The 22885-nt window shown below is 39.3% G+C and overlaps 1 protein-coding gene across 3 annotated transcripts; it reads left to right on the top strand.

Annotated features, from left to right (window-relative positions):
• The first annotated feature begins 6596 nt into the window (after positions 1 to 6596).
• RXYLT1 (ribitol xylosyltransferase 1) lies at positions 6597 to 20850 on the top strand. 3 transcript variants are annotated; one of them, XM_037389719.1, is made up of 6 exons: positions 6597 to 7319; positions 7868 to 8038; positions 9002 to 9104; positions 13878 to 14192; positions 15742 to 15912; positions 17009 to 20850. In XM_037389719.1, exons 1-6 carry the CDS (start codon positions 7175 to 7177, stop codon positions 17424 to 17426), a joined length of 1323 nt encoding a protein of 440 aa, XP_037245616.1. In that variant the 5' UTR covers positions 6597 to 7174; the 3' UTR covers positions 17427 to 20850. The 3 variants fall into 3 exon arrangements, with proteins under 3 accessions (XP_037245616.1, XP_037245615.1, XP_037245617.1); XM_037389718.1 differs by lacking the exon at positions 6597 to 7319 and adding an exon at positions 7405 to 7771; XM_037389720.1 differs by lacking the exons at positions 6597 to 7319; positions 7868 to 8038; positions 9002 to 9104; positions 13878 to 14192 and adding an exon at positions 14481 to 14544.
• The last annotated feature ends 2035 nt before the right edge of the window (positions 20851 to 22885 follow it).

The raw sequence follows: 22885 nt of genomic DNA, 5'->3' as shown, positions 1-22885 counted from the left end.
TCTCAAGATCTCTCCAGACTGAAAGTTCAGCATGCCACCCACCCTCCTGTCCAAATCAGTAGCACCTGCAAATTTCCTATCTCATCGTTCAGGTAATCAATAAAAAACCTGAACAGTATAATCCTTGGTATGGATCCCTGGGTAATTTTGCTCATTACCAAACACTAACTGTGCACAGAACCATTGATTACTACTTCTTGAATGCTCCTTCTTTGATTTTTAGTTCATTATGAATTTACTTCTTAGGCAAGTAGGCCCTCTGCTGAATTTTACAGTCCTCCTGCACAAAAGGATAGTTTGTTTCTGAGTGCTTAGTATGTTTTCCTTAAAAATCAGCCTGACCTTTCCACATTTTGGCAGCTTCCCCGGTGATTCTGTCTAGCAATACACAAACAGAAGTCTGCTCACCTGAACACCGGAGTCCGAACTCTACTGCTCACCATTCTAACCAACTCTCAGCTTTTAAGTAATTCACTGCCCTAAATAATTTTTAAAAGCCATTTTTTAAAAGAACTTGAGCTTCAGAACAGGCTAAATTCTTCAGTACTGAATCATAGAATCACAGACTCATTTAGGCTGGAAAATACCTTTAAGATCATAGAGTCCAACCATAAACCTAGCACTGCCAAGTCCACCACTAAACCATGTCCGTAAGTGCCACATCTACATGTCTTTTAAATACCTCCAGGGATGGTGACTCAACCCATCAGCCAAAGAAGTATTGGGTTCCAAAATCCAGAAACTTTGACCAAATTCCAAGCAAGATATGGATGCAATTTCAGAAATTCTTCTATTTAATTAAATATTTCTCCACTTACAGCTAACTGAAATTTTCTAACCTACGCTGAATGAAGCCTACTGCAAATCCATGATACCCAGCCCCTAAGTCTTTGAGCCAGAACAACTTTCATACAGACCTGCCCTTCTCTTGATAAGTCCCCAGATACAGTCAGTGAATAAACTACAGCTGATCTGAACTGTTCAGGCAGGCAGCAACACTGCCACTCTTTGCCAAGTGTTCTCTGTGTTCCTTCTCTTATCACCTGTGTAACACCATGTAAATGACGCCCGCACATGAATATCACACGCGATAGTCTGATCAAGTGCCAGAAGCAGAAGAGTTCATGTGCAGAGGGAACCATCGACTGCAGCTCTAGGATTCCTCCATGAAAGATTAAATTGCTTGCCTTCCTGAAATTAATTTTTAAAGACATTGCAGCTTCAAGTGATTTTTAAATGGTACTGCAGCCACCTCAATTAACACTGTAGACTTTAAATGATCCCTTTTTTCCCAGGTAAGCCACGTGATACAGAAACTCAGAGTGACTCGCACCACAGTGTGATATGCTAATATAGTTTCATTTTTAAATATTGTCAAAATTCCTGCTAGTATAAAACCTACTACAGTTCCTCCTAAAAGAATAAATTCTTTCCATTGGAAGCTGTTAGGTGGATGTGGTACATAAATATCTGTCTTCATGCTACTCAAAGTGAGAATGGGGGGAGGAGAGATCGTAATGTCATCTATCCACAAAGCAAGCATCTATACTATTGAAAAACCTTGAAGGTTTATGCAAAAGGTCAATGTAATGGTGTTGGTTTTATAAATATATTTAACACATTTATCTGTCTTAGATTTGCACTTAAAATTGTAGAAGATTGTGAAAACAATGGTTTTTAAGAGGGTGTATTTAGCCTATTGCAATAGATAAGCCATAAAGATTTTATCTGGGTGGGTACATCCAGTGAAATCTTAAAGGAGCAGGGAACTGACTTTACTGCCTTCTTTCATTATATACCAACAAAACAAAATATTGGAGAAGGGACAGTTATGGGAACAAGGGGGAGCATGGCTGAAGGTAGATATGGCTAACATCAAACATCTGGGTTGTTGGAAAGGTCTAACCTAGTACTGACACAGATTAAAAAATGGGTAAGACATAAAACAGTCTGGGAAATAGCAGCTATGAGTCCTTTCTTTGTGTTACAGGAGGAGACAGTGTTCTGAAGGAGAAGAGAGGAGAGGAGAGGAGAGAAGGCGAGGGGAGGAGTAGAATAGAAGCCTATACAGACAACAGCATACTCTACATGTAACACATGCTACATGGGAGGAGAACCCTTTGATATCTAAAAATGTCTTGGGATAGGTATGTCTTGTATCTGAGAGAAATACAGAACTAAGTACAGCAGTTGGTTTTGTTATTACATTAGGCTGAAAAAACCCACTTGATTTGGATGCTCCTGTAATGTGTTAGTTTCTCAGAAAGAAGCTGTTCTCATTTAAAGCTACAAGGCCAAAGGTGGTCACCTTCTTATTGGTCCAGCTGTACCAAAAAAAGAGGTCACTGTCCTTAATTTTTCACCACTATCAGTAGTTCTTTACCATCACCTCTCTGCCTCAGGCAATCACCCTGTTAAGGTGACAGTTCAGCCACCATAATTAGTTTCAGGTAAAAGTGAAGTTAACCTAAGCCTGATTCTGCCTGAAGGATGACGTCACGGTGTACTCGTATGACCCAGAGCCATCAGAACAAAGAACTATTTCTACTAATCAAGCAGTAATGAGCACCAAGGGACATTACCTCTCTCTTGTCACAAAAGACCTATCCAGAGAGGAACCTCTGCCAAAGCCCAGGAACAGGCACTGTGATGTGTGGCCAGCAGAGAGGCCTCTCTCTGGCTCTGTATCTTTAATTGCCTCCTGCAGACTTTTCCCTTTCATTCAGCCTTGTATGGTGCAGCCTAACAGGAGACTCAGGCTTTTGCAGAAGAAAAATTGCAATAGCAGCTGCCTACTACATTCTGCAGATGGCAGTAGAAAACCCTGTAAACTTCTTAATTAATGAAAATAGGACTAATAGAGCAGTAATTACATCTCAAAACCTTTCTGCAGGGATTCTGGCAACAACTGTCTTCATTCCATGTTCTCGGTAGATGTCTAATTGATGCTTTAGGTTTTTGTTCCTAGCTGTGCTCTAAAACCTCAGGTTACATGCTCAGGTTTGCATATGTTACATGCTATTCAATACTGTTTGCTTGAACTTCCCAGTGACATCTGTCAATCACTTCCAGCCCAACAGTCAATGAGCAGAGACTAAGATAAGACAAGTAATGCCACAGAATTTAACAATATTTTATTGGAAGGGTGTAACAGAGACCAAAAAATACTTTATTGTAGGCAGGAGTGAGTAAGGACTAACAACAAGTATCAGGAAGGATTGGTTTTATCATAATATGTACAGAAAAAAATACTTGTCACAAAGAAAAAAGCTTATTTTTACAGCTACTTACTCAAGTTACCTGATGTACAGCAGAATGTATTTTGACTTGGGCTTTCAGCCACACTTATCACCTTAATTTTGAAACTTCAGGTTAATTTTCATTTGCTGTAATGAACTCTTCAACAGAATAGGCATTTGTTGCATGTATTTGATACTTCTGTGCTCTTTTTTGTTCTTCTTCCTAACTCTAAACACAGTTATTGAACCTGATGAAACATCTTTCCCTTGTATCTCCCCATTTATGATGCCTTATAACGTAAAGAACTTGTAGTGTTTATTTACTGCTCAAAGTCCTTGTTATTAAATAGATTCTCCTTTTTTTGTTAGAACTCTTCCTGTCTTTGTTGAGTACGTCATTCTAAGAAAACTTCAACTACTTTATATCAATTAAGATTCATAACACTCCCAGAAGTTAATTTATGAATGTTTTACAAGGAGTCACTTGGAGCCCTGTGAGACAAGATAATTTGCCACAAGATCATACAGCAAGCTGTCTCAGAGCTAAGAAAGAATCTAAGCCTCCTGATTTACCAGATCCGGGTTCAGAACCTTTTCAACTCTCATTAGCTGCTGCTCTTTGGCTTTTCCATCCCTTCTAGACTGTAGAACACGTCTGCTTCTTAGTATAATGTAGGAGATATAAGTATCTTGCTTGCACAGAGGTCTAAGACATCACCAATGTTCTTGATCTCTCCTCCCTTCTTGTAACATATCACTTGGCTTTTGGTCTTCTACAACATATCTGAGGTTTGTTACCGAGTACTAGGAAGTAGTACTTGCTATGCCTTTGTAGGCCCCCGCAGCCACCATGTATGAAGTACAGGCATTTCCTAAATTTGGTATGTGCTGTATGGTTTCCCATGATTTCAGGGAACTCCATGGTTAAGGTGGTTCACTTCCAATTTTATGCTCCTGTAAATTTTACCTCTGTAGTCCCTAGACAAAGCTACTCTAAGATCTTAATTCATGTAGGCGTTCTGTTAAGTCCACCCCCTCAACCCCCTTAGTACATTCTTAACATTATATATATTCTTAAATCCTACTAGTTCCTATGTGATTTGAGTTTCCATTATAGGAAAACCACTTACTTGAGTCTGTCCTGAACTGGCTGGCTATTTTGAATAGGAGCCAAAGCTCTTTTTATAAAATTAACATGCTTTTTTACATTATGTATAGCTTTTTCCATCCTGTTTTTGCCATGAAATGAACCAATGCAACTTGCAAAACGTACAATGAATTAATATGGGTAGGAAATATAAGATCAAAATATTATGCTTAGGAAGTGTATGCTCTTCCTTCTCACACTTTTTCACTTCTGCATTTGAATTTCTTTCCAAACAATCAGACATTGCCATTTAGTACAGTTGTTCTAAGGCTTTGATTGATACTGTTTACTGCATTTCAGTTGGTATGCCTTTCTCATCCGCTGTAAATAAGATGACTGTGTCATCACTATTGTGAAAGATCCGCTGAGCAATGATCACTACTGTTGCGAATCACATTAACTTTCTGCATTTTTTATTGAAACGCACACATTCAAATGAAGACTTTCAAGACACACTATAAAATGCTCTATAATTCTTCTTAGATTGATCCTTCTTGACTTTTTCTTTTCAAGACTCATCTGTCATTTTTAAGAGAAATTAACTGCATCTGTATGGGGAGAAGAGAGAACTTTCTAATCATCATTCAAAGTGGGCAAGCTGTGCAAAAGGAAACCTGTCTTCCCACAATATTTAACATTTTACTTTCTTCTTTGCCCTTCTTAACTCACCTCTATTACCCTCTTCTTTCCTTTTGGCTCTCTGTCATATTTTCATTATCATATTCTGTTTTAAATTGAAGTCTTTGCAAAAAGGTTTTCTATGAGCTTTTGCAACTAAGTACACAGATCCAGTTACGATACAATCTAGAAAACAGACTGCAGTTGAAGTTGAAAATAGTTTAATATCAACTATAGACATCGTGTCTCTGACCTTCAAGTTTGTAACTGTACCACTTCACTGTGTATTCACACCGATGCACTAAGCTAGAAAGGCAAGAGAGAAGCTCAGTCTTCATTTTGAAAGTGTTTATCTGGTGCCCTTTTCCCATAAAATTATAAATCACTATAACCAAAGTAAAGTGGCCATGATGCCTAACAGGAATGAGTATATTGATTTCAATGTATAAAGAGGGCTTATAAGAAAGATGGAGAAAAAACTTTTTACCATGCCTGCAGCAACAGGCCAAGGGGCAATGGTTTTAAACTGATATTGGACATAAGGAAGGAAATTTTTACAGTGATGGTGGTGAGACACTGGAACAGGTTGCCCAGAGAAGTTGTGGATGGCCCATCCCTGGAAGTGTTCAAGGCCAGGTTGGATGGGGCTTTGAGCAACATGGTCTAGCAAATCATGTCCCTGCCCACAGCAGGGGGTTGGACTAGATCCTTAATGGTCCCTTCCAACTCTCCAATCCGAACCATTCTATAATTCTATGGTTCTGTGAAATCAGGGTCACATTTAGGATTAAGACCTGAGCTGGAAGAAAGTGGTGACTCAGGCTAATGCAGACAATCAGAAAGGGATGTCAAACTAAAGGACTCGTTGCTGCCACTGTGGGTCATCAAATTTGTAGTTCAGTGACTGTAGGAAGTCATTAAATTGGATTTACAATTTGCCAGTGGGCTGACTTTAAGCTTGTTTCAGAAGGTGTGCTAAGGCAACTAGTTACATTTTACTTTGGAGCAAGCAGAGGTCCATCAAATAACTCTTAGGTCAGAGGCAGAGCAAAGTTTAGCGTTGCTAAGGGTAAAAATTGATCCAAGAAAAAAACACTCGGATTTAGAGCAGGCTGCAGGCTTGTACGTTGTGTTATAATCTGTAGAGTTTTAGACTCCCTCTCTCCTCCAGGTTGGTGAAGGTCATTGTGCTTTTGGCTACCATTAGGATCATGGTGTTTGAGAACAGGCTGGTAGAGGCTTCACATAAGTTCTAACATCTACCCTGAGAAAGGACTCATGGATAGCCTACCAAGACCTTCAACTGTCTTACTACGCAACACAACTCCGCTTGGTCGGCCCACAGCTTTCCCCGTTACGTAAAACTTCCATGGCTTGACAGTGCTGGTCACCTACCGGCTAACAGCCCAGCTACAGAGCTCCATCACACAGCACCAGCACACAGCACCAGCACACAGCTCCATCACACAGCTCCATCACACAGCTCCATCACACAGCTCCATCACACAGCACCACCACACAGCACCACCACACAGCTCCATCACACAGCACCACCACACAGCTCCACCACACAGCACCACCACACAGCTCCACCACACAGCACCACCACACAGCACCACCACACAGCTCCATCACACAGCCCTGCAGCAGGCGGCTGCTGGCCAGGACCCCCCTTCCTCCCGCAGCCCAGCACCAAGCCGCTGGTACGGATGGCAGGAGCTCCAGCCCACGCCATCACCGCATATATAAAACGCCAAAGGTGACGTGTATTTATGTCCGTGTGACAGCCTGAAGGTGTTGGGTGCTCCTGAACCGACCTTACTGCGTGCCGATTCTGCACCTCCGAAAGCCGCTGGAGGCCCTCACGAAGGCGAGCGGCCAGGAGGCCCCAGCACCGCCCGGACACACCGCGCCGGCACCAGCGGGGAAGGACAAGGCCGGGAGCTCTCGGTCGCCACGGGACAGCCGTCTTCATGCATTCACCGTGCGCCTGGGGCGGTAACAGCAATGCCCAGCGGGCGCTGCCGCGGCAGAGGCAGAGGCAGGCCGTGGTACGCGGGCTCTAAGCCTCTACAGCGGGGGAGGCAGCCCAGGGCCGCGGGCGCAGGCCCCTCCCGCCGCCGCCGCCTGACGGCACCCCCCGCCGGGGCCTCTGCCCGCGCCGGGCGGGATGCGGGGCTCTCGCAAGCGGCTGTGCTCCGCCTTGATCGTCGCTTACGGCCTCTTCTCCCTCTACGCGGCCTACACCGTCTTCCTCCGGCCCCGCCGCCTGGCCGCCCCCCGCCCGCCGCACCGGGACCGCCGCGGCTCGCGAGGTGAGAGCGGCGGCGGGGCCGCTCCGAGCGACCCTGCCGGGGGCGGGCCGGCCTGGCCGCGACCCGCGGCGCAGCGGCTGGGACTGGGGGCGGCGGATTGATGGGGGGCGGCCGGATCGCCAGCTCCTGCCTGCGCCAGGGAAGGCCCCGGCGCCCCCGGCGGGGCGGAGCGGCTCCGCGCCGCCTCCCCCCGGTGTTGTCCCCGGTCTGCACAGCCCGGGCCAGGCCCAGAGCAGCGCGGCGTGTCCCAGCCCCTCTGCTCGGGAGCGCCGCGGCGGGCTGGCCCGGAGGCAGCCCCTTAGGGAAAGCGGGGCCGGGGCCTCCGCTCGCCGCTGCTGGGCCTGCGCCGGCGGCGGCCTTGTCGGAAGGCCCCGGGCCGCGGGCCCGGCGGAGGGGGTGCTGCGCCGGGCGCGGGGCGGCGGGAGGCTGTCAGGCGGTGGGAGGGTTGTCAGGTGCTGCTTGAAATGAGGAGTTCAAGAAAACCCGTCATTTTTCTGAAGTTGTAAATCCCTTCTTTTTAATGTAAATTCCGCTTTTGGGTTTCTTAGATCATGTTGCCTTGGGAAATGAGGAGTGGAATCCATGGGAAGAGGACGAGAAAAACGAACTGGTTGCTTCTCAGCAGAAATATGAAGCTAATCTTAAGATGATAAAAAATGCAAGATCTCATCTAGACCAAACCAGTCTTAGAGTACAGATTTGGGGCAAAGCAGCAATTGGTAAGGAGATGTAATCAATGTCTGCTGATCACTTAACCTTTCTGATACGGCACTTTTCTTTGCTTCTTTAGTGACTAAAATTTGTGTGTATGATTAAATAATATGGGTATCAGGAACATTAAGGAAGTGGTAGCTGTTACTCAGATTTAATTAATACAAGTAAAAATGTAGTTAGACTCCACTTTGTGTTGGTTCTTTTCAAGGCAGTTTTGTACATCTGTGGAAGAAAATGGCTCAAATGGCAGAGAAACACTTAGTTTTTATACCAATCTAGCTTACAATACAACACAAGGGCAGGCCTCATATTTAGCTAAACCAGAATATTTGGTTTTGTCACACTGTGTGAAATAAAGCATCTCACAATGAGAAGTAAGCCATTTTTTGTACTGCAGTACTGCTGCCACTGGTGAACTTGCAGATGACACTGAGTTTTCTGTCTACATAAACTGGGGGCCAAGGTCCTCTCAAGCTTTTTTAACTACTGCTGAAGGCATACTTGTTTTAACTTCTTTGGAAATGTAAAATTTCCAGCTTCAGTTGAACTTCTGTGTAGCATTGTAGAATTGGTATGGTACATGGTGATGCATTCCATCACAAAAATTTGATGTTTCACAAAAGCTTAGGAGAAGTATGCTTGTCCTTAAAATACTGATTAATATTTGCGCATTTTTAAGAAAGATACTAACAGAAGTGGTATACCATATCTTCATCTACTGATATTCTGACAGCCAAACAATCTTTTTAAATGCCCTGATGTACGAAAAATTCATCTTAACTGATTCGAAGTCATATAGAATTTAGGAAGCACTGTCTATATTATATAGGAAGCGCTGACATTTCTTTCCTGAGTTCTTAACACTTACGCTTTTTCATTTCCCAGAGGTACTTTTTTTTTATTTGCTTGAGTGCAAAGTAGGCAAGATCTGTGCATTCAAATTCTACATCGTATCTTCATTTATGTAGGTCTTTACCTTTGGCAACATATTATTGGAGGGCACCTTGAGCCAGCTGATGTGACTGCACAGTGGAGAGAAGGAAGCCAAAAAGCAGGAAAAATGTATTTCAGGTACTAGCTGCATGATGTTGACTTCAGTTGCATTAACTTGTAACACGTGATGCAATGGAAGGTTAATGAACATGATAGGATGCACGGTTGCATTATTTTGTCTGCCTCAAAGTTGCAGTTATTTTAATATCAGTTGCAAATACTTTAATTTTGTTGTGTTTTGATAATTCTGGAATATGCACACAGTTTCTCATTCAAAATTATCACAGAGAACCTTTAAATTTATTCATGGCGACATCCTTGATAAAACCAGCAAATTCTAGCAGAAACATGTCGTGTTTGAAACCCAGAAAACTAGGGAGCAATTTCATCTGCTGGTTTTTTTTGAAGATTTATGTGTTTGAAAGAAATGTGGAAAGGTTTGCCAATGCTGAGAGGGAGGGCCCCAAAGAGACCTCAGAAAGGGGGTGAACTACAGCCCTGAGAAACATGTAAGAATTGGGGTTTGTGGCTCATAGTTAACTGAAAGAAGCGTGGTGTTGTGAGGCAGATAGATGTCTGCTGTTTGCTTTCTGTTGTATTCAGGGAAAAGGGACTTCACTCATTCATTGATAAATAGGATTGTAGCGAAACCATAATGTGTTTCTATTTGTAACAAAAGCAATTTGTGAGATCTAGCATCTGGTTAACTATTTTATTTGCAAAGTAAAATTTTTTATGTAGAGGAAGGTTACTCTTGAAGCATTGCTTGATTTAAAAATGGATTTTCATCTTTGATTATGAATGTTTTAAGACTGTTGTCAAAGATTTTATATTATTTAGTGGCTGATACAGAACTTTTCTTTAAGGTCCTGTTTAATACCATTTTTAACACTTTCTGTAAAGATACAGTGAAAGGTGAAGGACTTTTCTTCTATTCAGCCAGTTTGCCAGTCTGCAGTAGTAGGTCTTCTACAATATTTAGTCACTTGCACCAAGACCCATCTGTTAAAAAAGTTTTCTTTTAAACCATGAATTATGTGCTAAAGTCAATTTAACTTTGAAAAATACTTTGTGTCAGAAAGGTGTTTTTTCCTCTCGCAATAAGACAGGCTTATAGTTGAAATTTGCAGATAATGTTTGAAGTAAATACGTGACTCTGAATTTAAAGGGTTTTTTTAAAGTGATCACAGAAGGTTTTTATCACTTTGAACTGTTTATCTGTGTACCTGACTGTGTACATGGTCCAGGCCATAGAATCTTTCCAATAATGCCTATATCACATTCATAAGGGATTAAAAAATGTTTTCCAGAAAGACAGGTAGGCTTGATTTAAACATAGCAATTATTAACGGGTCTGTCTTAGATATAAAGAAATAGATAAAATTACATACTCTTTAAAAAAAAATAGCCATATTTCTTGTTTGCATATACAACCTGATTCTACAAGATTAGGGAATCGGCTATGAATGATGCTGCTGCAATCTTGGTAGTCTCCTTGACAGAGCAATAGAGCTTTCCATTCACGAATTTGTACAAAGGGTACAATACTTTCTTTGAATAGGGACCAGTGCCTGTAGTGTTGTCTTGGTGGGAAAAGCCTTTTTTGTTTACAGAATTAAAATCTTGGAAGCTATAGAAATCAATTACACTCTGCCAAATAGATTGTCTTCTTGGTGTGGACACGAAGGTTTTTTTCAAACCCTCGCTTTTCATGTTTCTAATGTGAAAATAATTTGCTGCACTTGATGAGGCTGTCACTTGACTGATTATGGTTATTTTCTCTCTGATGCACCTGTTTCAGATGAGCAATAACCTCACATTGTTCCTTAGGGTATTCATCTCTCGAAGAAAGGCTTCTGTATTAGCATTTAAAAATCTTCTGGTTATGTTTAGAGGAGTCAGGGATAATAGAGTCTTTATTTAAACTTCAACTTGGATGCTAGATCATATAAAAAGATAAAGTTTAAGTTTGGCACCAGCATAACAGAAGTTAAAATTTGACAAACTAGTAGGAAGTTGTTCAAAGTATAGAAAATACATTAATATGTTATTTTAAATATTAGGATCCTGAAATAAATAGATGAAGTTCTACTTTTTACTCAAATTGGAAATGTTATTTTGTATTTTTTTTGTGTGGAAGATCTAGGACATGATTTTGGCTGCTCACTGGTTATAAAGTTTTCTAGAATTGTTGGCTTTATTGCTTGGCTAAGGTAATTTATCTCCATATGATTACTACATGAGGCTAGAAGGAACTAACTGAGGTGACATGGAGGATATGTACTACTGTGCAGTTGTTTGTGGCAAGTGTGATGATTGTTAAAACAGAGCTCTGGTGAATGGTTTTAAAGAATGTCAAAGCTAAAGGTGCAAAAATGCCAAAATATCTTGAACACAGATGCATGAGTAAGCCCATTTCATATACATATATGATGAAGAGTAATACAGATCTGTGATGGCTTCAAGTTTCTACCAAAGAAGTTGCCTAAAGAATACTAAAAGTATCACTTCTGCATGAAGTGCAGGGACATTCATTTAAAAACACGAGTGGAGAAGGAACTTCATAGCTGTGGATTTTAGTGGCATGTTGGCATATTCGTACAAGAAGTAGGAAAGCAAGGGTTTTGCACTTTCCTTGGCCTGAAGCAATTCACATCCTTCCCTCCCATCATCTAGGAGGATGATGTAGAGCAGGTAGTGCCAAACTTCTTACCGTTAAGAACATTAATAAATTTATGTTCCACTGAGAGTCACACCCTCTCTATTTTATAAATATTCAGTGCTGCCTTTCCCCAGTCTCTGTGAACCTCAGTTGTTCATCAGTTCTTAAATCTCGTTCTTCTGTCCTCCTTATGCATATTGCAACCACCTTGATTGATGCCAGAATGAAAGCATGCTGGTCAACAAAGTTAATCAGCAAAGATTTCTTTACCTGCCAAAGGATTCCACCAAGGATAGCTTGTGGCAATTTAGTTCCCTTAACAGCCTTTGGTGAAGCTCTTTGAAAATCCAAATACACTATTCTACTGGATCCCCTTTGTCCGTATTCTTATTGACATACTCTTAGATCTCCATCAGATTAGTGAGACAGGAGCACTCATTTCCAACACTGTTTATCCATGTGTGTGATCAGTGATCATACCTTTTGATAATACCCAGTGATCTTACTATTTATTACAGACTGTTCCAGAGAGGGAATTCATACTGATTGGTCTGTTCCAGAGTCCTCTCAAGCTGTTTTTGTAGATGGGAGTGATGAGTGATGCTGGCAGACCCCTTCTTATAAGGCATAGTGTCTCTTCATAATGACAGCTGCACACCTTTGCCAGCAGTTCTGCAATTTTGTGTTTGTGTTCCTTCAGAACTCTCAAGTGAATGCCATCCAGGTCCAAATTCTCCATTCAGTATAATGCTTGTGGTGTTTCACCTTGTATTTCTTGCTGAAGAGAATGAGCTAGCTGTTGGAATCTTTCCTACTATGGCTTTGTCACCCCCTTTTAAACTCTTTTTAAACTGTTGTCCCTCCAGTTCTGTAGTTTTTTCATATATTTGGTTTTTCATATATTGATGATATTTAATATATCCTCTTCACTATTTTAGTCATTGTGATGCTCAAGGTGTTTTCTCTTATGAATCCCAGTGATTCTTTTCTCATTATCTGTTAAACTGAGTGGAGTTGTTTTTCATTGTCTGTTAAAAGTTTGGGTTTAAGTCTTGACCTGACTTACATTTAATATATTAGAAGTCCTGATTCCAAATCATGAGTCTCATAGGTCTTGGCTCCAAAATATGCCACTCCCACCAAGCCAGCAGCGTGTCAGTTTAACTCAGGTTTACAATATGCTTGCCAAAGGTCAGTCTGCTTCAGATAACCTCACTGGAGTAGCTCTTAGAGCTTTTGCTTTTGCTTTTTGCTTGTGAATTTTCTTTTCCTAAGCACACTTGAACTGAAACTGGCTGTCAGCTTGGCACTTTGTGAGTTAAAAGTCATGGTCATTCTAAATTAGTTAAAACTCATGCTCACTCTAAATTAGGTTTTGCTGGTAGCTGAGAAACTGTAATAATGCAGCAGACCTCAAAAACTAACACTTAATTGACTTGAGGAAAAAAAAAAATTGCTAGATTTGTTTTCCTTTCCAGTCTTCCCCAAGCTGTGTAATCGCTCATCCTTTGAGTTCAGTCAGTCTCTGAACACAGCAGTTACCTGATTGTTAAATTAGCAGTTAAATACATTGTGCAAGATCTAGAAATGCAATTTCCTACCTAAAATGTTTGTGCTTACTAGATTGTATCAGAGCCTCAAGTTTGACCAGGGTCACACAAGCAATGTTAAGTTTACATTTAGATAGGTACCTCTTGTGTTATAGATTCTACTCAGTATCAGATGACGCAGTGTTTTTTTAGTTTAACCTTCATTTAGCCAAAATTAATGTAGTATGCCAGACCAGCTAACTGTCCCTCATAATGATACCTGGTTTACAGTATTCATTGGTTGTTACTGAAATTAGGAAAATGTTTGACCTTCAGTGAACATCAATGTACATACTTTTTTTGAAGTTAATCAATTTACCCACATTTTGAGGTTTGGATATGGTAGTAATTCTGTTTTGTTGACAAAATACCTTATTTTCATTTAAGTATCAATCCTCTTTTTCCTGAATAAAGAGAAAGGCAGCTTTATTCCTGTGTCAAGTTCTAAATAACTGACAACAGAAATGGTTACAGTTGCACAGTTACTTTGCAGTATATTGTGTTTACTGAAGAAAAAAAATCTCTGGAGTAGAGACTGTATAGTAAGGATGTCAATAATTTGTCTTCAGGGTGTTTACTGTTTTATTTTGGTTTTCACAGCTTCATCACTGGTCCATCTGTAGTTCCTGGCTACTTCTCAGTTGAAGCTGAAAATGTTGTGCTAGTTCTGAATGGAAGAGAAAAAGCAAAGATCACGTACGCCACTCAGTGGTTGCATTACGCACAAACATTAATTCAGACTCGCAAAATACAGCATGTGGTGGTTGTGCTGCTTGGGAATGAGCAGTGCAACAATGAGTGGATTCAACCATACCTGAAAAGAAATGGAGGATTTGTAAATCTACTCTTTGTTACTTATGACTACGCATTGGTAAATGAAGAAGATATTTTCCAGTGGCCTTTAGGAGTAGCTACGTAAGTGCTATAGACACAAATTACAATTGAAACTTAATTGTTATGCATGAGGTATGGAAAATATGTCTGAATGTTACTGCTGATACCCCAAAAAGTCATAGTAAATAAATTGTAGAACATGATCCTATTAATGATTTTCTAAATTGAGCTTTGGAATCTTTGGAAACTACATTTAGCAATAAAAGTGATAACAGGAGAATAATGCTAGGATTTAGGGAGCTTTAAAAAAAAAAAAAAAGCACCCATGTCTGGTGGGGTTTTCTGTTTATTTATGTTTTTCTTCAGTAGATTTGCTCTTGAGGTTTACCATAACTGCTGATGTAATATGTACCAGCAACACGGGACTTAAAAGGTTTTTATATAATCAAGTTCCAACCACTGCTTGTTTAGGAAAGGAAGGGGATGGTACTGGTGGCACTTTTTTTACCTCATGTTACAGCTCTCAAAATATTTGGCATAAAGAAAAAATGGTTTTCTGAAAGTAAGTGAATTAACATTCATCATGCAGAAGAACGAGGAAGGGGCTGTTCCATCAAAATTTGGGAAGTTGAAGAAATTGAGTATGTCTTCAGAAGCATTAATGGCAATGAAGAAATCACTGAATTAAAAGCAGAGACTGCATTTGAAACCAGTAAAGAATTGAGATCAGGGTATCGCTTTTCTTACAAAAAAAACCCCTGAACGACAGGGAAGTAGAAGAATAGTGATCCATCAAAATTAATAATATTAGAAGGAATATCTGTCTTAACTTGAGACTGCAAAGGAGCAGACATCCATCTGTTCCAGAAAAAATGCTACCTTTATGTAATGAAAAAGTTAGTGCTGGTCCTTCAGCTGAAGCAGTGTTTCAATGCCTGTCATGCTGACCAAAATAAGGGATGTAATAAGATTTGAGGAATCAGTCAAAAGAAGAAAAATGCCTGATGTGGCAAAAACCTTTCTAAAGGGATGGCGTTCAGTTTACATTGAATCACAGGACTTTGCATTTGTTTTGTTGAGTCCCAAAAGACCAGTTAAATAGCTTGTATGACACGCTCTTTAGGACAGAAGTGAGATTTTCCTTTGAGAGGTTACCAATGGTAATTTCAGTTCATAAGCATGCCCAGAAATTTAAGGTAGCTGAGACATGAACTCCATCATTACCATTAACCTGGCCATTTCAGTTAATACTAGCGGTTGCATCAACAACAGCTGCTTTTGAAAAAGCATGTTTCTCAAAGATGTTTTCTAATATGCACAAATTATGTCTCTGCTATAAATATATATAAATATAAAGACATAAATAAAATAAAGATAAATATATATAAATATAAAGACATAAATATTTTGGAAAGTCTCTTCGGAGAGTGGTAGGGGCAAAGGAAATCCAACTTTTAGGACGGGGCTTGCACTGGTTTGCTTGTGGGTTTGTCTGTGTTTATAGATGTGGATTGGCAACAAGTAGGTGGTTTTAGTTTTGGAATCTGCTGCAGTAAAGATGAAATGGTGCAAAATGTGTTTTCTTGGACATAAAAAGTATACTTGTGTAATGTATATGTTGTTTTTACAGCTACAGAAATTTTCCAGTTGTAGAACCCAGCTGGTCGATGCTACGCGATCCAAGATCATATCTGTGTAATTTCTTAGGAACAGTTTATAAGAACTCTTCTAGGGAAAACCTAATGGAAATTCTGAAACAGGATGGGCTTGACAAACTTTGCTGGATTGCAGCCAGAGAACAGTAAGACTTTGATTTACCTCATGAAAATATTCAGACTTGCCTGGTTCATTATTACCAATCCTTTCTTGAGTGTTAAAAAATAATACAAATAAAGGTAACCAGTCATAATTAAACCAGACAACATTGCTGAGACCCTTTGTGTAGGTCTTCATAATATAACAGCCTTTCTGTTGCTATATTTTACATAAAGCACATTTTAAAATACATATGTATTTTAAATAGAATTTCTACAATATACTGTATATAAAGACCGTCTGTTTTTTCTTTTATATACATTTGATTATGATGGAAGAAGAAGTACTTGTCTTGCACCTAGGGTATATTAATGTCTTAATAGAAGAAAAAGCTGTATTTTGTTGTGTTCCATACCAAAGAGTGGATTTAATTTGTACAGCATGGCTTTTTATTTCAAGTAGGCAGAACAGATCTTTTGATTAGCAGGAATAGGATTGTGATTGTTTTTTCTTAATTTTGCCAAGCAACACCTGTAAAATACTTGACAGCGGGCACAGCTGTGCTTAGGAAGACCTCAGCTGCCCTGATGAAGAATTTCAGGAGATGGATTGTATCTGTGACATAAACTTTTATCTCACAGACATTCTGAGGCATTTCAGGCAGATAGATTCAGGTTAATGGATTCCTTTGCATCCTTTCTTTTGAAGAGCAAACCTCTACTGATTTAAAGTATTTGAGGCAAAAAAAAAAAAATCATGAAAAAGTCCATTGAGTGTCTCCCTGAATGTCTTATGTCTGAACTGTGCTGTGAAGTAAATTGACATATGCATCATCCAAATCTTGGAGATTTAAAATGGTGTTTCAATTTGCATCTTAAACTTGTAAGTATTAATAATTTCCTAAAAGGACCATATCTAAAAAGTGTTACAATCTATTTTTAACAGTGACATTTTCAATAAATTTTTAGAAAACTCTTTAAGAATAGTTAAGACTAGAAGTAAAACCCCATTGATTGTCTGTGTAATATAAAATCCCTACATTGACAGCATTTTCAGTTTTATAAGTAATTGACATTAAAACATATCTCTCATTGCAGTGCCTGTGGGAAAAATATTAATTTTCAACCCTTTTACTTTCCTAGGTGGCAGCCTCAAGAAACAAATGAAAGTTTCAAAAACTATCAAGATGCCTTGCTGCAGAGTGATTTGACATTGTGCCCAGTGGGAATAAATACAGAATGCTACAGAATTTATGAAGCTTGTTCATATGGATCTCTACCTGTTATAGAAGATGTAATGACATCGGGTGATTGTGGAAATTCATCAGTGTACCACAGTGCTCCATTACAATTATTAAAAACCATGGGGGCTCCATTTATCTTTATTAAAAACTGGAAAGAGCTTCCTGCTGTTCTAGAGAAAGAAAAAAAAATGAGCTTACAAGAAAAGATTCAAAGGAGGAAAAAGCTTATAGAATGGTATCGGAACTTCAAAGCATGGATGAGACAGAAATTCATTAATACCTTGGAAAATTCATTTTTGCCCAGTGATAAAGGATAAATTGTCCCTTTTGAAAATCTAGAATAGATTGAAAGCTTAATTTCCATTAACCTTCCAAGGAAGCTTTTATTCAAAAGTAAACTCACAGGGCGGATGCATTCCTTTTGAAGTCAACGGAATTGCACTAGGTTGGCCAAGAGCTATGTATAGCCCTCCATCCTTAACAATTTTCAGAGGTTGTTGACTTAGCAGGATGATAGTCTGTAAGGATTACAACAATTTTATTACTATTTTTACAGTTTCCATGTTGGTGTGTGACCTGATAATTTTTTTATAGAAGAATATGTTTAAGCATGTGAACTTGTTAAAATCCAGCATGATAACAACAGTTGTGTTTGAAGAAAAGAGAAGAATGAAAGCTGTATGGTAGGGGGTAATTTGTTATGTAGATGAAAGAAGGAAAGTATGATTATAGCAAAATTGCCAGGTTTAGCACAATCACTAAGATATATCCTGGTAAGTGCTTGTTTTGAAAATGTGAACTATTTACTTGATTGACATTTCATTTCCAAGAGAGTGGCCATAAAGCTAATTAAACACTGGAATAAAAGTGTTTATTCAAGGTAAAAATAGAAAACTCTTTCTTAGAAATGTTTCGTAGTAGTTTATTTCCCCTTTAAATTCAGGTATCAAAATTGCTTCGTTTCATTTCTTTTTAGTCCTGGACATACCTTACAGAATTTCTGCTGCAGGAGCATTCATTACCTGCAGTTACAGCTGCACATTCTAAACACCAGGCCTTAAACATGAATCTACTTGGAGCTTACCTGATTTCTCAAGATCTGCTGAAACTTGTCAACTCCAAAAGATGGCAGAAATATAACATTGCATGTTTGTGATGCTACATGTACAACAAACCACTTCAGTGTTTTTTCTGAAATGTAGTCAAAGGGATCCGTTGCTGTTCTTGTACATCAGAAGTGATTGTGTGCTATTATCTGCAGTGTGTTCGGCTGAGCAGTGTTACTGTATACACATCATCGGCATACCAGAGGTGGTGTATTATCCCGTTTTCTGTCTTTAAATATCAGCGTACTATGTGGGTTCCTTCTCCTGAAGGAATTCAAAAGCCCGTGCAACTGTACTGCTAAGTAACACTCATTTGTGTAATTATACTGTCCAGTTCTGGAATATGTATCATGCAAGAGCACTTCTGTGTTTTTTGCAATTTTCTTGCATCCCTTCTGTGTAAAAAACCAAACCAAAAAAAAAAACCCCAAACCTAAACATAGCAAACTAAACCCCAGTGTTTTTAACAGTGGACAATATTCACAGTAGCTGCTCGAGATCTGGAATAAGCTACGTTTCAGAACACAAGGATTTTTGCGAGCTTGCATTCTATGTGCTTAGAAGATACTCAGAAAACAAGTAATCTAAATCCAAATAATCTGAATTGTATGTCTTAATATCAGTTTCCTGTGACTATCGTGCACCCATTTTATCTGAAGCACCATGCAGTTGCAATACAATGCAAACATGCTCAGTTCAGCAGAGTCTGAAGTGCAACTATCACAACTCAGCATTGAGTTGATGACCCCTGCTTAGAGGTGGACCTTACACGAAATTTACCATAAATTTCCATACTGAGGATCTGAAGTAGCCATCTGATGAGCAGTACACTAGTACTTAGAGGGTTAGAGGAAGCTTGAGTAGCTGCAGTAGTGTAATGTGATTACTATAATTCAGTAGAATCTTTCCATAGAAGCTACAAAACTGCAGGGCAGTGATCTGGAGCAGTGTTCTACTTGTAGTCAGCAAATCCCTTGGCATTCCTGTAGGATTTCAAGGAACTGTAAAAAACAGCTGAGAGCAATTTTTATCAGTCAGCCTGGATTCTTATAAAAGAGGCTGCAGCTCCTAAAAAATTTTAATGGTATACAAGTCAAAATCTGAAAAACAGTTCAGTGTGTTTCTTGGTCATCAGTAGAAGAAACATGCTGCTATTAATGTGTTCATTTCTAAGTAAATTGTAAATTTCCAAACTCATGTGGCAATTACGGTTTAAGGGAGGCCAAGACGTGCCAAAGTTTTATCAGAATTTCACATCGAAGCTGTTTGCCTGCTCTTGGAGTTCAAAGTGATGCAATTTACATTTCATCTGTACTTAACCAGTTCTTAACGCTTCAGATTCACCTGCTTCAGTCTAACTGGAACTATCGCTAGAATTTTTTTCTTGTCTCCTATTTTCAGTGCTAATGGAGCAAAGAGAGCAGAACATCTTGCAGATAAAAGTAGGTTCCTAACACATTAGGAACATTGCTGGTATTTCAATTATTTCCTTATTCCACTGTCAAACTTGTAGGGGAGATTGTAGTTCTCCTGTTTTTACTTTCTAATTTTTTCTCATTTGGAAAAATTTTCGACTCTGTGGCCTATTTGGATCCAGAAATGAGCAAGACAACAAAAGGAACCTTGGCAAAAAAGGATGACACAGAGTGAAGAAAAGCAGTGAGAGGTGCAAGAAATCAGAGAATAGGTCTTAGCAGTGGTAGAGGAAGCTGGTTTAAAAGAAGGGAAGCAGTTAAGCCACTGGTGAAAAAGGTAGTTTATCCCCTGCATGCCGCATCTAGACAGGAGTAGATATTAGCTACTGTCAGTGAGAAGATGAAGAATCAATTCAGTTAATACTGAGAGGAGAATGCATGCTCTGCTTTTGCAGTTACCCTGCTGGTTCAAGACTGGAATGGCAAAGTACAGCTTTCCAGAGCACAAAACAAGGGCTTGAGGCCTCTTATAAGTACACGTACTATCTGTAGGAAAGGGAATTCTGCACAGAACCGAGCCTGTCTTGAGTCAAGAATGCCAATTGTAACATCAGGTAGACAGATTGCTAATTATGCAGTATTTTACATACCTTGATTTGTATGCAGAATGTATAACTCCACTGCTTTGATTATCAGAGGTATTTCCTGCTGATGAAGACCACAATTAAGCTGGATTGCCTTGCTATAAGAAGAAAAAGACCTGGCTTCTCACAATTTAGTCTAACTGTTTCTCCTACGTAATTATGAACCCATTAAGAGTGGCTGTTAATACATGGTATAAACTTGATAAAAGATTGGCTTCTAGAAAGCGCTGTGTTTCCAAAGAAATATAACCTGTCTTTGTAATTGTTGGTAATCCTGTAGATAAAGAAGTGGCTTACAAAGGATCTGGCTGCCAGTTGCTTACCATTCTTGGTCATTTAAGTTGTGATTGATAGTGTATTTCCACTAGTTAGGTTTTCTGGTATTTTTAGATACTGTCTTTAAATGACTGAAACTTATACAAACAGTGATACAATTAAGAGTTTTCTAGAAGCCTTTCTCACAGCAATTAAGTAGGATTGCTGTGTGCTGGAATCACCAGTTTCTCTCTTGGCTTACTGCCCTCACCAAAACACTTGCGAAACCACAGAAATAAAATCCTGTTCCTTCTTGGCAAACCTTGCATGTTAGTAATAAACTCTAAAAGCTGGGCAAACTCAGAAGCAACTTCCATACTATAACGTCCTAAAATATTTCCAGGAGTTCTTCCTGCTGGGGTGGGAGAAATGAATGACAGTTGAACACGATCATGTTTATTTTGGCATGTTCATAAAGACTGACATTGGGAGAGACAAAAGTATTTCAAATGTGTTTTGTCAAGCATCCCATGAAATAACATGACTCATTCTCTCAGCCAGTCTTACACAGCTTAATCACAGAAGGATAGTTTTAGGTAAGTACCTTCAAATTGCTTCATAGTTGGTATTCTGCAGTCCCAACTGACAGTGCAAAATTTCTGTTTTTCACATGGCTGCATTTGCCATTCCTATGGTTGACTTTTTTTTTTTTTTTTCATCTTCAGGAATATATCATTTGTAGCTTAGCCTGCATTTTTAAAACAAACATCAGAACTAAAGTATACACAATTTCTATTAAATATGTGTTTTCAGAAGATACAAGATGCAGAATAAATACATCAAACAGAAATGAGTCATTCACTAAGATCCAGATGAGGACACAACCCATTGAAAGACACAAGTTGTGCAGGTGGCCACAAACAAAAAAAAATTAATCTCTGAATGACTGAAATCAGCCTGATTCTTTCAAATGGAGTTATTCAAACAACATAAATCTGTTACATGTCATATTTTGAAGCTTGTTATATGAAAGAAGTTTTGTTCGGTGCCCATAATGCAAGGTTTCTACTTAAGCGATTTCTTGCTTTTCATATTTTCCCCTCTTCAATGGAATTATTTTCTGAAGAACAAGGGTAGTCCCTGGACATGGCTGGAGATCCACCTTAAGTAGCATTTACCTAGAAGATGCTGACACATCTGTGGCTGCTTATTTATTACATTTTAGTATTTGTGGCAACTCTTGTCAGCAATGAGGCTACTTCGGTGCTAGATGCCAACACACAAAATCCTCTGGGATGTGAGATAGCCGGGTTGATGTCTTTGGTCCACCTCAGGCAGGGCACGAACACGGCCACTGCTGCTGCCCAGCTGCCATTTCAGAAACATGACCACGGGGAAGGTCTGTGTTGAATCTCCTTGCTCCTACTTTTAACTGGGGGTGGGTGGGGAGTGGGGGTGTTCCTTTGTCATGGTGAAAAGCTGGGAATAATAAATCTCGAAATTTTATGAGACATGAAAACAATCCTATGCTATAGAAGACAAACCATCTCTGTCTGAAGAAACTTGAAAGACCCAAAGAAATAATCTGTGACAGGCTTTATCACAAAACCTGATTGTATTTGTCATCTCTTTTACTTCTGTTTTCTCTTTCTCATACTAATAATGTTTTCATTATTTCATTTGACATTCATAATGTCAAATAGCATTTCATCAAAATCACGTTACACTGGAATCAATTGAACTATTTGAACAGTAGGATCTACCCTGTAATGGTGGAACACAGCAGCACAGTAGTAAAGTTTGAACCTTGCTTGATGTTAAGGAGTTTTACAGGAGAAGCTATATTCCAAGATGAATATGAAGAAGTCCCGTATTCAGAACAGGATTGTATCACTATTTAACAACCTTTTTTATTCATCAAAATGTGTGAAACCATGTGTATTTTACGAAAGGTGCCATTTCACTGGAATTTAGACTGTTATAATAGCCTGAGCAAATTTAGTAACTGAACTGAACTTCAAGATAAAGTAGTAGATTTTTATAGCCTTATTACTTTGTTTTCTATTAGGCAATTGCTACTTCAGATGTAGCACAAAGATTTATTTATTTATATCCTCAGTCAAAAAGTATTGCATCAGAAACTATATAATTCTTTTTAATAATCTGTTGGCTGCTACCATTGGGTATGGGGTAGTTTGTAGTAGTTCGATTTCAAGAGAGTTTTGATTTCCACAAACACAGCCCAGTGGACTTCAGCTCAGGGATTCTCTTGATCTCCATACTCATTCGCTCTGAACATGAAAATGGAGAATTAAGGATAGCTCTGTTTCCCCTAAGGGGAAATGGATACTGATTA

Source organism: Falco rusticolus, chromosome 5, assembly GCF_015220075.1.
Source record: "Falco rusticolus isolate bFalRus1 chromosome 5, bFalRus1.pri, whole genome shotgun sequence".
Classification (NCBI taxonomy): Eukaryota; Metazoa; Chordata; class Aves; order Falconiformes; family Falconidae; genus Falco; species Falco rusticolus.
The sequence above is the reverse complement of the archived record's forward strand: the minus strand, read 5'-3'. Positions and strand labels throughout refer to the sequence as shown.

Coding starts and splice junctions, on each gene's coding strand:
- RXYLT1 (XM_037389718.1), top strand. CDS start 7,420: ATGGGGGGCGGCCGGATCGCCAGCTCCTGCCTGCGCCAGGGAAGGCCC. Junction 7,772..7,867: donor GGCGGTGGGAGGGTTGTCAG/GTGCTGCTTGAA, acceptor TGGGTTTCTTAG/ATCATGTTGCCTTGGGAAAT. Junction 14,193..15,741: donor TGGCCTTTAGGAGTAGCTAC/GTAAGTGCTATA, acceptor TTGTTTTTACAG/CTACAGAAATTTTCCAGTTG.